Source organism: Coloeus monedula, assembly GCF_965178545.1.
Source record: "Coloeus monedula genome assembly, chromosome: 1".
NCBI lineage: Eukaryota > Metazoa > Chordata > Aves > Passeriformes > Corvidae > Coloeus > Coloeus monedula.
In genome coordinates, this window is record NC_138781.1 from 15814747 (window position 1) to 15831958 (window position 17212).

Below are 17212 nucleotides of genomic sequence, written 5' to 3' on the forward strand. Positions count from 1 at the left end.
TAAAACACAAACCAGCCACCAACCCCTACCTCCTTTAAAGCCACCCAAAAAGCAAACATTCAAGGAATAGTGAAGTAAATCACTAAATCTACACTTGGCTGTTGGGGGGTATTCAAAGCATGTTTCATGGAGAGCTCACTCTCCTTTGTGATCAGACTTCTCTCATCCCAGCTTTGACTGTACAGTTACAGTGAGGAAATGGTTTTCATAGTAATGAATAATTGCTTTAACATTAACAGCAGTCAATACTACCTGCATAGATAGAATCTACTCCAGCTTCTTCCTGAACCCTTCGCTATGTCCATTACTCTCAGACATGCCTCCTTCCACCTATCCTGCAATTCCCTCTTTGCAAGGCCCATTGCCGAGCATCTCCAATTCTCTTGCAGCTGCCCCAACACCCCCCACTCACTGTTTATTTCACTGGTCAATGATTCACACTAATTTAATCAGCAGTTCCCCTCCACTGCCAGGGCTGCTAGAACAGGAACCTAACACAGTTCTCTGTTTAGGAGTTTGCTGTCCCTTTGCTATGAGGACTCTGAACTCCTTCAGGAACCAGTGGAAATAAAGAAAGCCAACACAGAATCACAGAAGCTCCCACCACCACTTTGGTAAAAATAGGAACTCATTATTTAAATTATTTCGTTCAGCCTCTAATAGCAGTAGGATTTTTAATTCCAGAACTGTATTAGTCAGTAACAGCGGTCACTGACAAGTGTTCTTAATTGCCAATTAAAAAAAAAACCAAAAACACGTGCAAAAGAAACAGTCACAAAGCTTCAGTTATACTTTGGAATTTAAATATCACAAGTTATAATCAAATTTCATTAAAACAGCCTACATTGCACAATAGCACACAATTCAGCAAAAGATTTCATGCTATGTACATTTACACTCTCCAGTTATTTTAAGCAATTCAGTAAGATCATGGCATGAAGCACACAAAGTCTCAAAGTCTCTTAAATGTAAATGTAGTGAAACATGCAGTATTTTCTTCAGAGCAAGAAACAACTGAGTACAGGTGCCTTAACTGAACTAACCTTTTCTGTATAAAGTTCTACTGTGTATCTCAGTGGGCCATTCTGCTCCATACAGTTAAGTAAGTATCCCTTTACCCTTTTTTTACCAAGGGTTGAATCTCGCATTTTTGCTCTTAAATTATATATATCTATATATCTCCCTTTCATTATTCCCAAAGCTACCCTACTTATCTGCCCTCTTTCTTTTCTTTCCTGTACACCAGTATCATGTCATTCATGCATTTAAAAAGACCTACAACAGCCTTCCATCCTCAAGCATGAGAGCCCTCAAATCTTTGTATTTCCCTTTTTCTTTAATGGAAAGATTTTTCCAAATCTACAAGGCCCTTCATAGTTCTATTCCCCATAAACAATGCTGGCTTTAAGTCCCTATTTGTTACTGTTAAGAAACTTCACACTCGAGTTGGTCTCATAAGACCCCCTAATCTCTTCAAACCCCACATTTGCCCATAGCAGCTGAGCTAAAAACAAGAGATGCACTGAGGGGGGGGAAGCTGTTCATTATGTTTTAAACACTTGCACACAGAGAATGCCCCCATGCACAGGGACCTGAAAGCAAGAACAAAGTTAAGGCAGTTTTTTTATATGCTGAATGTCCAAGTACTCTTAGGAAACCAGGGATGTGACAAAAACTTGCAATTACTCCATCATGTTTAGTCCAAGGTAAACTTGGAAGTCTCTCTCCAGAGAACGACTGTCTCTGTACACAGTCTCTTTCCACAGAAACCATGCAGTAAGCAACTTTGAAAAATGCTTTGTTTGCACTGTATCAGTATGGAGGGCTTACCCGTAACACATTTTAAAACCTTAATTGAATTTCTTACCATGGATTACAATTCTACAAAGATTCTGCCATGAATATTACAAAAATAAGCTGTTACAAAAAATACCTTTATACACACACTAAAGATATTAATAGGAGGTGGTTCTACCATTTTTGAGTAATTAATTTTCAGTCAATTCCTGCCCTTGTATTTTAAATGTGTACACTTACATCTTGAAATGACATTTAAATGACATTCTGCATTTACCACAACGACATAAACCAGTCATGACTAAATCAGCGTGCTACACCACTGAAACTTCCTGTTTCACTTCAGAGCTAAAATTACTGAGATGCATAGGAGTTCTTTCTATACACTGAGAGTGAGAGATCAGGTTAAATTGGCTTTATGTTCAGCAGTAATACTCCAGATTTATGTCCTATTTTGTTTTCTGAGGTATGAGAGAAGAGATTGCTTGTTTGGGACTTTAATTCAGTTTTGGAAAATAAATACTAGAGATGTTTTAATGAGATTGGCTTTGTTAAGTTCAGGTAGATCACAGGAAGGCTGTAACACCTGTAGCAGTTTCAAATCAAGCAACACCAATTTTAAAATAGTGGACAGCAATTAAAAAAATAAAAACCATCCAACTTTTTTCCTCCTCTCTGAAGAATGTAAAAAGAAAACAAGACAGACAATTACAGGAGCATCAAAGCCAATTAATACTCTTCAGTCATATTAAGGCTTAGATGAAAAATGTAAGCACTTTAGCAATTTCTTTTTTCCCCTGTATGTCTCTAATTGCAAAACTAAGGGAATACTTTGGCAATAGCAGCCCTCCAGTGTAATTCAATAGACAGAGAACATGGTAAATTATTTTATTATGTCTTTTCCATATTAGCAATATGCAAATGTCCATTATACTATAGCATTTCACCCATATTCTAACACCTACCTTCAATTCATACTGACAGAAATATTCAGTACATCAAAAACAAATTGATATCCTTCTGCCCACATCTGCTTAGCTTTGGTTTACTATGTACAGTACACAGGATCCAACATAACTTTGGTTGTTCTGAATGTATTTAACTAAGGTGAAACTGTGGCCAAACTAACCTTACTTAGGACACACACACAGAAAAAAAAATCACTTATTTACATTAAACAATACAAATGTTCTACTTTTAAAATTAGTAATTTCCCTCAGACTGTTGAAGACTACTTCCTTCTTCCAGTCTGTTAACACATGATGTGCAAATGCCTGCTTTCAGATCAAAATAAATGAAACTTTCCACTGTCTTAACCAGGAGAAGGTACAGTGGGATGGTGTTCCTTCCATTTACAAAACTACAAATAATTCATTTTCCTTCATCCTTACTGTATGCATACATACTTCAGACCATTCCCCAACTATTAAATCCAGCTGGATTCCTGAAGAACTTTAGAATGTCTTTCCTATAGTACAACGCTTCCAACACACAAATAAGTAAATGTATTCCCCACATAAAGCCTCATTCTCCAGATGTTTTCATATACGCATAATTCCACTAAATGCAGCTCAGTTGAAGCAGAAAAAATCACCGACTGCAGCAAAAGCAAGTGGAATTGCAAGAGTATGTAGGACTAGTATCTTTGGACAGGTGAACAGGAAATAAAAGAGGACGCCTCTGTATCCTGAGAAGTAGCACAGAATAGCAGCATATGGGCATAGCACATGCATTTAATTCTGAGATTACTACACTTTCAGTTGTGATCAGATACAATCAAAATCAGTGTACTAACAAAGAGGCATGTTTTTTAATCCATCTACACACTTCTATGACATTACCAGTGGTCTACAGAGCCTTTGCATTAAGTCAAAGAAGGAAAAACAAATAGGATTTATAAGAACAACTGGGTACCATGAACATATTTGTGGTGTGGAACTAGTATTTCCTAAAAACGCACTTGAAAGATACTTCCTTTATTTTACTATAACTATTATATCTAGTAAAACTAGTGCAGCAATAAATGTATATGTACATCAGAATTTGTTAGCTTTATACAGAACAAAGAAGCACTGAGTTAAAGCTCCAAATTCTCTACTTGAATACTTCACTTTGTCACTTGACACAAAGACCAATTAAGAAAACAAAAAAACACCTTTCCAAATTCAGACAGTAACTGCTATTTTCTAAACTCTGGCTGTTTGTTATCTTAACACTGTTTATTACCTGGAAAATCCTATTCTTTTTCTAGGAAGCAGGGATACAAAGATCAGTTAAAAAATACTGGAGATATTACTACTGTCTATAAACAGGTAAAAACACAGTAGGCAGACTTGACTGTGAACACACTTCTTAAAGCTCCTGTCAAGAAAGGCTCTAGTATGTGCTACCTTTCATTATCATTTTCTAATTATTAAGAGTTCTACATAGCAGCTAAATACAAAGAAGCTTTTTTCATTTCTGATGGGGTTTAGTCAACGGAGAATGTACCTACACAGTACAGCACCACAATACACAAAGTTATTAAAAAGGATCCAAACCAGCCAATATTTATTGATAATGAAAAATCCAGAAAACTATTTCATGTTATCAAATGTTGCAGTATGTCTAAAATAAATGAGACATACTACTTAAAAAGAAGAACGTTTATTTAATCTTTGGGACTACAAGGAAAACTAGCATACCTGTAAAAATCAGAAAATTAATAGGTTTTACAGTGCCTAAATGATTGCTTCCAATTAAATTCTCATTTTGGGTTCACTGCAGTCTCCCTAGCAGAGTACGAGGCACATTTAGTGCAAGACATCACCTGAGTGATAATGCCTAATTTTAATGAGAAATTAGTGATTGCTTAAGTAAAAGTTTGTTAAAGATAACTCACCACCATCCCTCTCTCTAACTCTGTGAGTATGCACACTTTTTGCTTTACTGTGCCCTGTGTTGTCACCGTATTTGTTTTCAGGGCTGTCAGAGCGCCGCAGCATTTTATTTGGTGGTGAAGGATCTGTGGTGTCTCGCATCTTGTCATGACGGTGATCACCACCACTGGGGTGACTCTTGGATGAGTACTTAAGAGCCTGTAAAAGATCACAAGGAAACAGGCATTCACATTAGAAATAAAATTTTGGGATTTTTTTGTTTTTTCAAAAGTACTTTAAAAAGTTAATTAATTTGAATTCCCTATTAAAAAAAAAATCAGCATTAATTTTTCCAGTTTTAATTAACTACATTAAAGCAACAAGTTCTGTAATTAGAACTCAAACCACTTTCTCCTACTATTATATCCAATGTAACGCTTGCTGTTAAGAAGAACCTAATTTCTCCATCTTTTCACTGATGGACTACACACTTTCTGCAGTAAATGGGCCACAGTTCTTCTACACCTCTGGGAGAAGAGTAAGTCTCCATTTGTTATTAGGAATACAAACTTGAAGTTACACTGAATCAGTGTAAACCCTGAATATGTCCTCCATACTCTAATAAAGACCATTCCATTTCACCATTACCTTGCACCTCGGTGATGTTTTTTTCAGTACTAACATCCTTGTCACAGATGTAATTAAAAAAAAAGAATTCTAGGGGGCCAAAACATGTAATGTGACAATTAATTTTGAAGTCTTTACCAGAAATTACATGTTCTGCCTCACTCTGACCTGCTTGGTTTTGCAGTGTGAACTCCTGAAGGCAAGTGTTTACATTTACGTGAACTGTCACTGACAGGTGCCTTGGACTGCTGTACTGCACTTCAGTGATTCAAATACACAGAAATGCAGTAGAACAGTTCAATTCAGGGCCTATGGAGAGCAGTATCACAACATACAGCTTTCCACAGACTCAAACCTCGACAATGGGGTTTTTTCAGTAGACACAGCAAAGAAGCACACTATCCACCTTACAGAAACTGAGGCTGTTGTCAGTAGCTCAAGGATTTGATTGTTTCTGAACATGCCTAGCAGCTGGCAACTGCAGAAATTAAGCTTCAATCACAACTCCAAGTTGGTCAGGTCTAAACCCGTGCCCCGCTCAGGTTACAGCCCAAAGCAGCAGTTTTGGGGAGAATAAAGGACTTTGGGGAGGGGGTGGGGGCGTGGAAGAACAAGACTCCTTTCGTTTTTAGAAAAAAAACATTCACCGCCCCTGGGTCTCCACTCCACCGTGGCTGACCCCGGTTCCCTCTCCCGCCCCTCGCACCCTCCCCGACTCCCAGGCCTGAGCCCCGCACGGGTCGCACTAGGCCGCTCCTGCTCGCCCCGGCTCCGTAGGCCTCGGCCGAGCATCGGGGCCCCGTTCCCTGCGCCAGCGCCGCCGCCGCCTCCCCGCCCCGCGGCCCCGGGTCCAGAGCGACGCCAGGGGCCGGACCGGGGCGGCCGCGGCACCGCGGCCTGCGGCGGCCGCCGGAGCCTCCGCTGGAGTAGCTCCCCCCCGCCTCCCCTGCTCCTCCTCCCGGCCCGGCGGTACCTGGTAGGGCTGCGAGTCCCCCCTGCGGTCGTGACAGCTGAGGAGAGAGCGAAAGAAAGAGAGAGAGAGGCGTTAGCGAGCGCCCGTTACCGGCCCCGCGGCCGGGCCGAACATGGCGGAGGGGGGGGGGGGGGGCGGCCCCTCGGGGCCAGGGGGGTGAATTTACCCATCACTGAGTCTCTGCTGTTTCCTCGCATACATTACCATCAATGCCCGGCCTGTGTGTGTGAGGGTGAGGGGACCAGGAGGGCACGGCCGCGGCCGGGCCACAGGCGCCGAGGGGGGAGGCGGGGGCGGCAGCGCTCCGGGGGCAGGGGCGGGGGAAGGGGGCGGCTCGGGCAGCTCGGCTGGAGCGGCGCTCACGGGCCCATCGCCTCGAGAGGGGAGACGCCGGCAGCTCGGCCCCGCGCGCGCTGAGACACACCGGGAGCACCGACTCGGCCACCGCCTCCCCCCGCCGCGCCCGCCGCCGCCGCTCCAACTACATCCGGGGAACTCAGGCGACGCCGCGCTCGGTCAACGTCGGCTCTTTCCGGCTCTTTCCGACGCGCTCCGTCCCCTCTGTCCCCTTTGCTCTCGGGCGACTCTGCCTTCGGTAAACATCGGCTGCCTCCGCCGAGCACGACGCCCCTCAGTCCCTCCCTTCGGCAAACATCGGCTACCTCCGCCGAGCACGACGCCCTTCAGTCCCTCCCTTCGGCAAACATCGGCTCCTTCCGTAACGCTCAGCCCTCCCTGCCCCTCCCTCCTCGGCCCACTCTCCCGACCGCTACCTGTCTTCGGAAAACATCGCGGTTTTCCGGAGAGACGTTTCCGCACGGCCGTCAGGGCGGCGCCGCGTTCGGAAGATCTCGGGTGTTTCCGTGACCCTTCACGGGCCGGCGCGGCCGTTGGCGGGCGCACGGGGCCGGTTGGCCGAGGGCAGCGCGGCCTCGGTGGCAGAGCTGCTCCCTCGGTGCGATCCCGAACGGCGATCCTGCCAGGCAGGTGGGGGCAACAGAGGGAATTGCGGGGGGGGGTGGGAGATACGAATGGGAAGGTCTCCTCTTACCTACCCCCTCCTCCCCTTCCGCCCGGGCACTCGATGTACAGGCAGGAGCCATTTTGTGCGCCGCGCGTGTTCCGCAGGGCCGCGCTCGGCGGCGAGGAGGGTGTTAAAATGTCCCTGGGGCGGCGGCCGCGCGGGTCAGGCCTTGGCCCCGGTGTGTCCCCGGGGGGGGGTGTGAGCGGCGGGCGAGGGGCTCGTCGTGGCTCCGGCACAGGCGTTCCAGGTCACCCCAGTATTTGGGGAGCTCCGGGTGCTCGGTATGTCGGGAAGGTTCTCCGCTGTTGTCAGTGCCTGCTGAGCCCCTCAGGGTGGTGCCCGGTGACAGGACGAGGAGCGATGGCTATAAACTAAAACACAAGAAGTTTCACCTCAGCACGAGGAAGAACTTCCTCGTGTTGAGGGTGGAAAAGCACTGGAATAGGCTGCCCGGGAAGGGCGTGAAGTGTGCTTCTGTGGAGACATTCAGAACCCACTTAGATGCGTTCCTGTATCACCTGCTCTAGGTGACCCTGCTTTGCCAGGGGGTTGGACTGGGTGATCTCTAGAAGTCCCTTCCAACCCGAAGAATTCTGTGATTCTGTAATTCTTGCTCTTTTCTGAGCAGGCCCTTGAAGTTTGACGTACAAACATCCTATATTCAGGATTGTATAAAAGTATTGTAAAACATATCATGAATACTTTGATACCATTGCCATGACCGTGTCATAGGAGCCAGCAGTTTTCAGTAAAGGTTTAAGAGCAGATGCCAAATTTTGCCTTGTCCCCCTCCTGAAAAGGGAAGAGATGTGGCACATCTCAGAGTGGGCGTGTTAACCTTAAATAGAGAACCTTGCCCCGTGGCTCCATCTGTGCTAGTGAAGCATTATTCATGTTAACACTCTTACAATTTTTTTTCTGTTTCTTTGTTTGTTTGTTTGTTTTCCTTTAATTGGAGTGCAGAAGGCCGTTGCTGAAAGGGGACTTAAGGGACTGAGTGCAGGATGACTCAGCAGGGAGCTGTTCTTCAGGGTTACAATAATGAACTAGTGAAATGCATTGAAGATTTATGTATGCAAAAAGAAGAACTGAACAAACAAATCCGGCAAGCAGAAGAGGAAAAGAATAAACTCCAGCATGAAATTCAAGTTCTCAGTGAACAGTTGGAATGTGTATGTGAAAACCTGGCCCAAAAGGTGGCTTCACGGAATGAGCTTGATAAAATACTCGCTGAAACTGAAGCTGCTTACATGAAGATTTTGGATAGCTCTAGAACTTTACTTAATGTCCTGAAGAAGGAAGTGGGAAGCTTAAAGCATTCACCAGATCTGAAAACCAATGTAACGTGAAACAGTCAAATGTTTGGACTCTCCAGTGCTAAAATTCCACTAGGTGAGAAACGTGGGCAGCCACGGAACCTTACAGCCACAGTATAAACAGACAGGGATTTTCTTCCAGTCTTTCTGTATGTTACATTATTTTCAAATGCACTAGAAAATAGATTAAATAAAGTTGCTGTTTTGCTTAAAAAATGTACTTAATTGAACACTATAAAACTTAGCAAAATAGGTAGTTGAGTCAAATGTGACACTGTCAGTTTTGACATGATATTTCAAGACTTAAAAAAAAGACATGTTTTATTGGTTGACTTCAGATGTCTACTGGTAAATTATTCTTTGAAAACGAGTGGATACAAGTCAATCAGATGCTACTTCTTTTCACTTTCTGAATGCTTAGGCTTTACTGTTGGGACCAAGTAGAAATGAGCTATTTAGCTTCCTGTAGGAGCTTGGAGTTCTCTGTCTGATGCATGCACAAAGACAACCCCTGTTTACATTAATTGTCTATTTGAATAATAGAGGGATAAGGTGAGAAATCAGGACTAATGCAGGGCATGGAGGCTTAAAATTTAACACTGTATGTGGTTTCTGCATCTTTTGAAGCTATTCTCCAAAGCCTTGTTCAGAAAGATGTGCTGCAGTGAAAGGTTTGGTGCAAGTGCACAGCTACACCATGAATGCTTGGACCAGTAATTCATTTGGGGCTATGAAAAATGTGTCAGTAGTGACTAGAAGTCCTGAAAAAAGCTCTGGGATCCTGTTAAAAATACTGAGGTAAATACAAGACCAAAGAAGATAGTCCTGACTAAAAGCCAGTAATACAATTTTTGGAAGCCTTTTTAGTGCCTTTTAGCTCAATACTGATCTTTTAAATAATTGTAATAAGATTGTAGAGAATAGTGAACATCCTGGAATGATGTGAAATAAATACAAATGAAAGGTGAAAGAAGAAAATGAGAAGTGGTTTGCAGCTATCAGACATTCTTACAGAGGACATTAAAATGGAACTTAGAGATCAGGGATGACATAACAGCATGGCATAAATTTCAATTTAATGCTGTTTTTTATTTTTACTGAACCTCTCTGTTTGTGCGTGTGTACATACACATGCATTTTGTCACGCTCTTTCACGTGTTACAGCAGTAACTTTTTGAGCTGTGTCTTGTTGTCAAGTCTTCATTCAATACCAATTAATTAAATCAAAAGAAGTCTAGTTGTAATCTCCTTACTTGATAATGGTGTGTCTCTCAGGTGCATGCATAGAGGGTATGGAGATGTGAATAGTTTTGGTAATAGCTCTTCATCAGTAATAGGAAGCAAATTTTATGTTCTTCTGGTTGCCGTGCTACATCAGGGATGAGTGTGACTGAGGTAATCACAGTTTACTTGTATGGCACTTGCAGGGGCTTCCCTCTGGGGAATTTCTAGTGGGTAATGCTGAGGTGATAAAATTACATCATCTCAGGGGTGCTGCTGTAGTAGTACTGCAGCACTCAGGACCACCTTGTTTATGTTAAACACAAAAATTTTGCTGTTTTTAGTAGCAAAAGAGTGGTTTATTTGACTGGACATTTTATGACATTCTGTCTTCCCTTAGACTGGTAGTAGTAACTGATATACAGCAAAATAGGAAGACTCAGGAAAACTGTTAACTAAAGAGCAAGAACTTGGAGTTGCAAATGTAAACTGCTTCTTATTAGCTGCAATGGAACTCGAAACGGTCTGAAAAAAAATTTGTATCACAGAAAGCTCATTTATAGAGAACAGTACAGTTAATTTCTAGTATTGGTCTCACACAATAATTACAGGTTTGTTTGCCTTAGAATAATCATAAATAATGCCTCTTGTTCTACTGAAGCTGATAAAACTAAGGAAGTTTTAAGAGAAGCCTTATGAGACTTTGAAGAAATCTACTTCCAGACGTTATTATGTAGCTATTACAGTGTCAAAACTAAATAACTGGAGATGCTTTAATTTCTGTTTTTACAAAACTAAGAGAAAAATGTAACTTTTGACTAGTATTTACACACACACTGGAGCCTCCCAGTTTTCCAAAAAAAGTTGAAATGTTGCTAGAATTCCACTCAGTGATCCCAGTCTAAAATTTCCATTTAAAGTCACACTTAAAGGTGGAGAGAAATAATGTATCTCTAGGGCTTGCCTATTTTTAGAATAACTCTGAAGTGTGGCAGTCATTGTGCACCCGTAGAGTTGCTACTCAGTAATGCTTACCATTATATTCTACATTGACCCAAATGAACCCTTTTATTGAAGTGATAAACCTTTTTCACTGCTTTTTCAGACACTATAAATCTTGACATAAATAGCTTTTGTTAAACAACTTCACTTTGTTCAGAAGATAGGCAAACTGAGTTGGTCCACAGTGTTGCTGGAAGAGAAATGATAATTTGCAGATAGCAGTAGCTCTGCAGGGATGGCCTGAAACAGGAAGTTTACCTTAAATAAGGCAAGTCATACTTACTCCTAACTTAATTTTTATATTAAATTCGCATGACTCTCTGAGTTCTACCTGATGCTTTACTGCAGTGCTTACAGTCTAGGAGCCTTAATGACAAAAGTTGGGTTCCTAATCTAAACTGCTGTGTTCGGTGTTTTGTATCTTATTTCGTATGTGGGGAGACAACAGTTTTTGAACCTTCCACCTGTGCCTGATTCAAAGATTTAGTGAAATGCATCTAGAGCATTGGTCTAAAGTCCTGAATTTATGTAAAGGCACCTCTACCTGGTTTCCAAGTAACAGAATGTAACTGCAAGGTATCTGGTGATTCTCTGGTTTTATAGCAACGCTTCTTGGATATGTACCCAGCACTTAAAACACTAGTGAACAACAGTTTTTTCAAAACATTTGACTGTTGACTCCTTGCAAGTAAACTGTAGAGAGTTTGGCAGTTACTAAAGAAACTGCTTGTGGGTGGTATGTTGAAGTAATTTTCTGTGTGGAAGTGATTATAGGAACCACTGAGTGAAGTCACTTATGCCAGCAGCCATTCACATCCCATTACTGTCTCTTTTCTGTGGTGCTTACCCTGCAGCTTAGGTACCTCGTCCCCACATGCAGTTTCTGTTAATCACCTTACAGAAATGGAGGTGAGTGGATTGGGGGTTGGCTTTAATTTCAAGGGTATGGAATAAAGAGAAGGTATGGATGTGAAGTCCTGGTTTGGGAAGACTGGAGCATGAGGGGGTATGATAGAGAGGTGGAGTTTCTCCTAATTTCTGTCTGCTTTAAGTATACTTGTACTGAGCTACTGAGTTCTTGCTACCCAATAAATCAAATTTTAGAAATCATCTGAACTTCATCTGAAGCCAGGACTTTCTCCTCCTTCCTTTAAGTCTACTGACAGTCAGCAAATGAGGCAACCTATGTTTTGTTTTCTCTTTGTGTCTTTTATTTCTGTTCCACCAGGAGGCTGTGGATCCTAAGCCTCCTGTTTGCTGGGTAAGTGTGCTGCCAGGCTCACACAGGATGCAGTGGTGTTGTTTCCTGTCCTGGATGCTCTCCTATGAACAGTCCTCAGTGAACTGCTTGGGTTTTATAAAGAACCCCAAGTTCTGTGTGTACTTGATGTACTCTGTATGTCAGATTGACCTTGGACAGTTTAGGCAGAAGGTTAGCAGGTTTTTGGCTCTTGGTGAATGCAAGAGATTGGTTTCCTTGGACTAGGAATTCTTCAGACCAGGAAGACTAGGCATCTTCAAATACCTAAAGAATTGTCCAGTCAAACAATGAAGCAAGCTGTAGTCTGAACCCAGATGACTGGATCTTGGATTCCTGTTTAAGAATTGAGTACAACTCCATCTAGCTCTTGGGGTACAAGTGTGTCCCACTCCAAATGGATAAAGTGGATTAAGCTAAACTGGAACAAGGTACTGGTAATTCTGCACCAAGAACATTCAGAAGATTGTTAGCCAGAGGATCAGATGTCTACAGTTAATTCATCATACAGATGAGTCTTGTGCAGAATATCTATTACTCAGATGATTTTGCTTGTTAGAAGAGATTTGAGTGATAAGGTGTAGCTTGTGGCAGTTGCCTTGAGTAGATCCTAGATTCTTGGAGTTTTATGCAAGAAGTAGACAAAACAGTTATTTTTTTAATTTATTTTTTTAATTTCCTCCTTTTCAGGAATGAGCAAAGAAGTACTAATAAATGCTTTAATGTTGATTTGTTTGTGTGTGTGTGTTGGTGGTTTTCTTAACAGATGAATAGGCAAGTTTTCCTAAAATCACAGTGTGCTTTTACACAATGTATGTGTGTGTTTTTAAATATAGATGTATCTATTTTCTTTTTTCTCCTTTGGGTGAAGGATGGACTAGTGTTTGGTTTAATTTGTGCGCCAATTGCTCTGTCAGTGTCTGTTGTTTTACTGGGGAGGAGTCAGGCACCATGGCCACTTCTTGGGTGTCTGTTCTATGCCTTTTTTAAACTTGGGATGGGTTTTTTGTTCTTTGCCCCTTAACTACTTATAAATCTGTCAGGGATTTTATTAAATGCCCCAGAGTAATCCTTGATGGTTGTCTATCTTAGTTGGTTGCAGATGAAGTTTGGTTCACATCTAGCTGTAAAACCCAGCTAATTGCATGTTAGGTGTTCATAAAACATGGAGAGGTTCAAGCTTGCACAACAGGGAGCTATGTGGTCATTCATAGCTCTAGCTTGTGGGATTTGTGTGAAATGCAGTTCAGTGTTGTAGTCTGTATTTACAAAAATAAGATTTTAGTAGAATTTGGGCTAGTAGAACACTTTGATTTTATAGTCATTTCAAAAGTAGCTTCAGAAGATCTTGTGGGGTGGAACAATTTGCAGGGTTTTTTGTCTGTGCAAGACTATGAATATGCTTCAGTAACTACTACAGAAAATTTGTAAATTTTAATACAAACTTGGGTGTCTTACTTAGCAGCGGGATGGAAAATAACAGTGTAAAATCTTTGCATTTTGATTATAGCACACCCATTGTTTGTGACACGATGCAAAGCTGATAATATTTGTAAGTATGCTTAATTTGAATGTCACAAATGGCAAAATGTTACTTTTAGAACAGGATTCATGCATATTAGAAGAAAACAAGCACCTGTAGACAGAGATCACATTCAAGAAGAGGCATTTGAAAAAAGTCCTGTCAGTCTTGCTCTGGAGGTGGGATTGACTGTGATTCTACTGACTGTGGTGGGAGCTTGTTTCTCTCACATCTCACTTAAGGCCTTTGAAGTTTCATGGGGTGGCTTCTCTCAGCCTTACCAGCACTCCTGTATAGAGAGCGTGTACTTAGTCCTGAAGGATTTAGAACAGTGTTGAGTGTTCTTGTTTACCATCTTGTGTGAAGTAGACACACAGCTTCCTGGCCAGCCTAAATCAAGACGACAGGAGTGTTAGAGACTATAAAACAAAGTAAGAGGTTGAACAATTTTAACACTTACTTTGAAAAATGTTTGAAATTACGATACCTAACAGACTGATCGCAGAGCATTTTAAAGTTAAATCTTCATAGGTGTTATTTTTTGAGCTTCATATGCGTAGGTTCTCTTGCTTCAGTCAGAGCTCCCATAATTGGCTTGAGGTTTTCCATTAATACGGGATATATGGGAACACTTACAGAAAATTATTTATGTCATAGTCTGTGACAAATTGTAATTTACATTTTTTGAAAAACCATATCGTTTATTTAGTTGAACATAGTAAAAAGTATATTCTTTCATATTTCTTTCCTAAAGGCTGTCAAATCTCCCTGTCTGTATTCGGAAATAGATCAAAGTAGTATTTGTAGTATTTTCTTTTTGTTGTTACATGATTATTAACAAGTTCATACAACTTGGATACTCATTCTGATTGGGAATGTCTGTCAATTCCTGTCACAAAATCCTCTTCATATTCTGCAAGCTTACACTTTCTTAAAGCCTCTTTTTCCTTATACAGTAAGAGCACTTTAAGTTGAATATCAGCATGAGAGAATTTTGTTTTTTGAATGTTTTTATAATATAGTTAGTATTCAGGGCTGAATCATACACTGTCAAGTGTTTAAAACAAAAAACTGGCAGTAATTCTTATATGGTTATGCAGCTGTTCAATAACAGAAATCCTACTATACATTTGTGCTGCTCACTGCCTCATAGTAAGTGAGATTAGTTGCTGTAACTCATGCGCCCAAGGTACTTTTTGTTAAATACTGGTTCTTCCTCAAGTATTGTTGCTAGCATGGGTGGAATGGATACTCCTTCCAGGGGAACATGGGGCAAAAGAGGAGCTGCCTTTTTAGTAGAGATCACCATGTGTGGAAAGAGAGGGGCATCCTTGTTAGCCTTGTCCATGGTAAAGTGATGTGAGACAATTAGAACAAAGTGGTTAGAATGGTCATAATTCTCTGTTATAAGGTTCACTGAAGCAAGCTGATAAAAAGAAAACCAGTCCATGCTGTCAGTCACAAGGAATGTAATACCCAATTGCAGCCAGGTTATCTTTAAATGCAGGAGCTCAGGTGCAGCTGGGGGCAGTGTAACTGCCGCAGTACTGGGCTCAGTGAGGGTTGCTTTGCCCTGCCAAGAAGCAGTTGACCCTGTGGATACCCTTATGAAATCTGATACGCTCTGGAGTCACTGGACTTGTTAGAAAAGTGTGACCTCTTCCTGTTCTTGAAACTCGGAATTCTGTGTCTTAGTGACATGTGACTTAGTGACTTGACTCTATGAGAAGGATATTTATTTAAAATCCTGTTCTGTTTAGTGGTTTTCCTCTGAAGCCTAAGGTGTTCTTGCTTTAGATTCAGGTTGTTCAAGTTCAAATACATGTGACCTAAAATACAGATGCCCAAGTTCCACTGAAGCCCACAAGCCTGTAAGTTGTTGTTATTCAATGTGTAGTACTCCAAGTTCCTGGTCAAATGCAGACTTAATCCTACAGTTAAGTTGTGAACCTTGTGGCTCCTCTTAGTTTAAATGATTTGTGTGAAGCGTTGTTTGCTCAGTTTGGAATGTACTTTCGGTTTTTTGTTTGTTTTTTAATGAAGTATTCCATTGAGGCCTTCCGTGGCACTCTGCCATACACATTCATGGTGTGCATGTGAGAATGTTTTCTTTGGGAATGTCAGAAGAAAACTACCTGTACAGCAGCAATTTAACTGAAACAAGATTTAAACATGGTTAAAAAACATGTTTTTAACTGAAACATGGTTTTATGCCATGCTTGTTTTTAAAAGTGTTTAAAAATGACACATATATAAATATGTGTATTTATATAGGATATATAAACAAGTACTTCCAATGAACCAATCACATAGTACCTTACAGAGAATGTTAATACCTTTATCCCCCTTGATTGACAGTGACACTCAGTAGTAATCTGCCCCAAATCAGGGACAGATCTGGGAATGGAGGCTTTGCTTTTTCAGCCTCACTTGAATGCTCTGACTTGGACTGGTTCCCAAGGATTCATGTCCCGTTTGATGTTTTGACATAAACAGACAGGATTATGCATTCTCAACCTGTGTGTTGGGGGAAGGGATAGATATAACTGATTAGAGGCATACCTTTTTGCTGTTACTTACTCCACATTGCACAAAGCATGATGATGATGTTTAAATGTGTTCATCCTTTCTCCATGAATAGAGCCAGCATGACAAAGTATCCCAACTCCTGAGCAGCCACTCTAACTTTCCAGACCTGCTCTCTCCAAGCCCCTGCTTTGGGACCTGACGGTAAGAAGTGGGGCAGAGGTACAGAAAGAACTTTTAATGATAGTTGCTAATTAATTACCTTTCAAAGCCTAGCCTTTTTCAGATAACTTGCCTTTATAGGCCCTATTGTTTTATCAGGCTGCTTATTACCTTGTACTAGTCCATGTAAGACCACCAGATTTTTTAGACATGGAGGCTTCTTGATGTTTAAAGGTAGTGGGAGGTCTGAATTTTAGTCCATCTATTATAGCATACAGAACACATATAATACCAGCAGGCTGTGAGGCAACCATATTCTACCACAGGTTGTTTTAGGTTAATGGATTGAAGTAGTATGGCAAGTGAGGAACTCTAGGTATCTGGATGGATGGGGCTCTTCTATAGTGAAAAGAAGCTGGCGCTATGAATTCAGAGTAAGAACTACTTTAACCTAACTTTAACAGGTGGCACCTGACAGCAATATTCATATATTCGTATATCATATATATATATATATACACATACTCACACATACGTTAAAATATATATATAAATATATATATATTAAAAAAATGTATATATATAAACATACTCAGCATTTTAATAAATACAGAGAGTTCTTGGTAGAAAGCTGTCTAATACTTCAGTATTATCTGCCATTAGAAAAGACAATTTAAACAGGTTGGACATTAACAACTCGCATGGGGTCGTGTATCCTGTTTTATCAGTAGCCCCCATAGTCTTGCTTCCACATAAGCCATCATTTGTAGCACCATCCTCATCTTCTGCAACAGCTTTTGTTGCCTCTATTTCCTAGCTCCTTGCTTACCATGTTTTTAGTTATCCCAAGCTGTTGACCAGAAACATGCTGCTCTTCTGATATGTGGTGTGTCAGAGATACTTTCAGTATCTTGATACCGTCCAGA

The 17212-nt window shown here is 41.3% G+C and overlaps 2 protein-coding genes across 5 annotated transcripts in view; one reads left to right on the top strand and one right to left on the bottom strand.

Annotated features, from left to right (window-relative positions):
* Positions 1 to 6595, bottom strand: part of WAC (WW domain containing adaptor with coiled-coil) — a 58515-nt gene extending 51920 nt beyond the window's left edge. Inside the window, exons 1-3 of one of the 2 annotated variants that reach the window (XM_082294832.1) lie at positions 6460 to 6595; positions 6256 to 6292; positions 4679 to 4874 (exon numbers count right to left, since the gene is read on the bottom strand). In XM_082294832.1, coding sequence (XP_082150958.1) covers positions 4679 to 4817 — 139 coding nt within the window. In that variant the 5' untranslated portion in view covers positions 4818 to 4874; positions 6256 to 6292; positions 6460 to 6595. Of the gene's footprint in view, positions 1 to 4678; positions 4875 to 6255; positions 6293 to 6421 lie in introns of both variants that reach the window. The other variant, XM_082294831.1, reaches the window with a different exon arrangement.
* On the top strand, positions 6166 to 15260 carry LOC309580685 (microtubule nucleation factor SSNA1-like). Of its 3 annotated transcripts, none has more exons than XM_082294855.1 (2): positions 6166 to 6258; positions 8243 to 15260. In XM_082294855.1, exon 2 carries the CDS (start codon positions 8284 to 8286, stop codon positions 8626 to 8628), a length of 345 nt encoding a protein of 114 aa, XP_082150981.1. In that variant the 5' UTR covers positions 6166 to 6258; positions 8243 to 8283; the 3' UTR covers positions 8629 to 15260. The 3 variants fall into 3 exon arrangements, with proteins under 3 accessions (XP_082150981.1, XP_082150979.1, XP_082150980.1); XM_082294853.1 differs by lacking the exon at positions 6166 to 6258 and adding an exon at positions 7106 to 7242; XM_082294854.1 differs by lacking the exon at positions 6166 to 6258 and adding an exon at positions 7138 to 7238.
* The last annotated feature ends 1952 nt before the right edge of the window (positions 15261 to 17212 follow it).

Coding starts and splice junctions, on each gene's coding strand:
- LOC309580685 (XM_082294855.1), top strand. CDS start 8,284: ATGACTCAGCAGGGAGCTGTTCTTCAGGGTTACAATAATGAACTAGTG.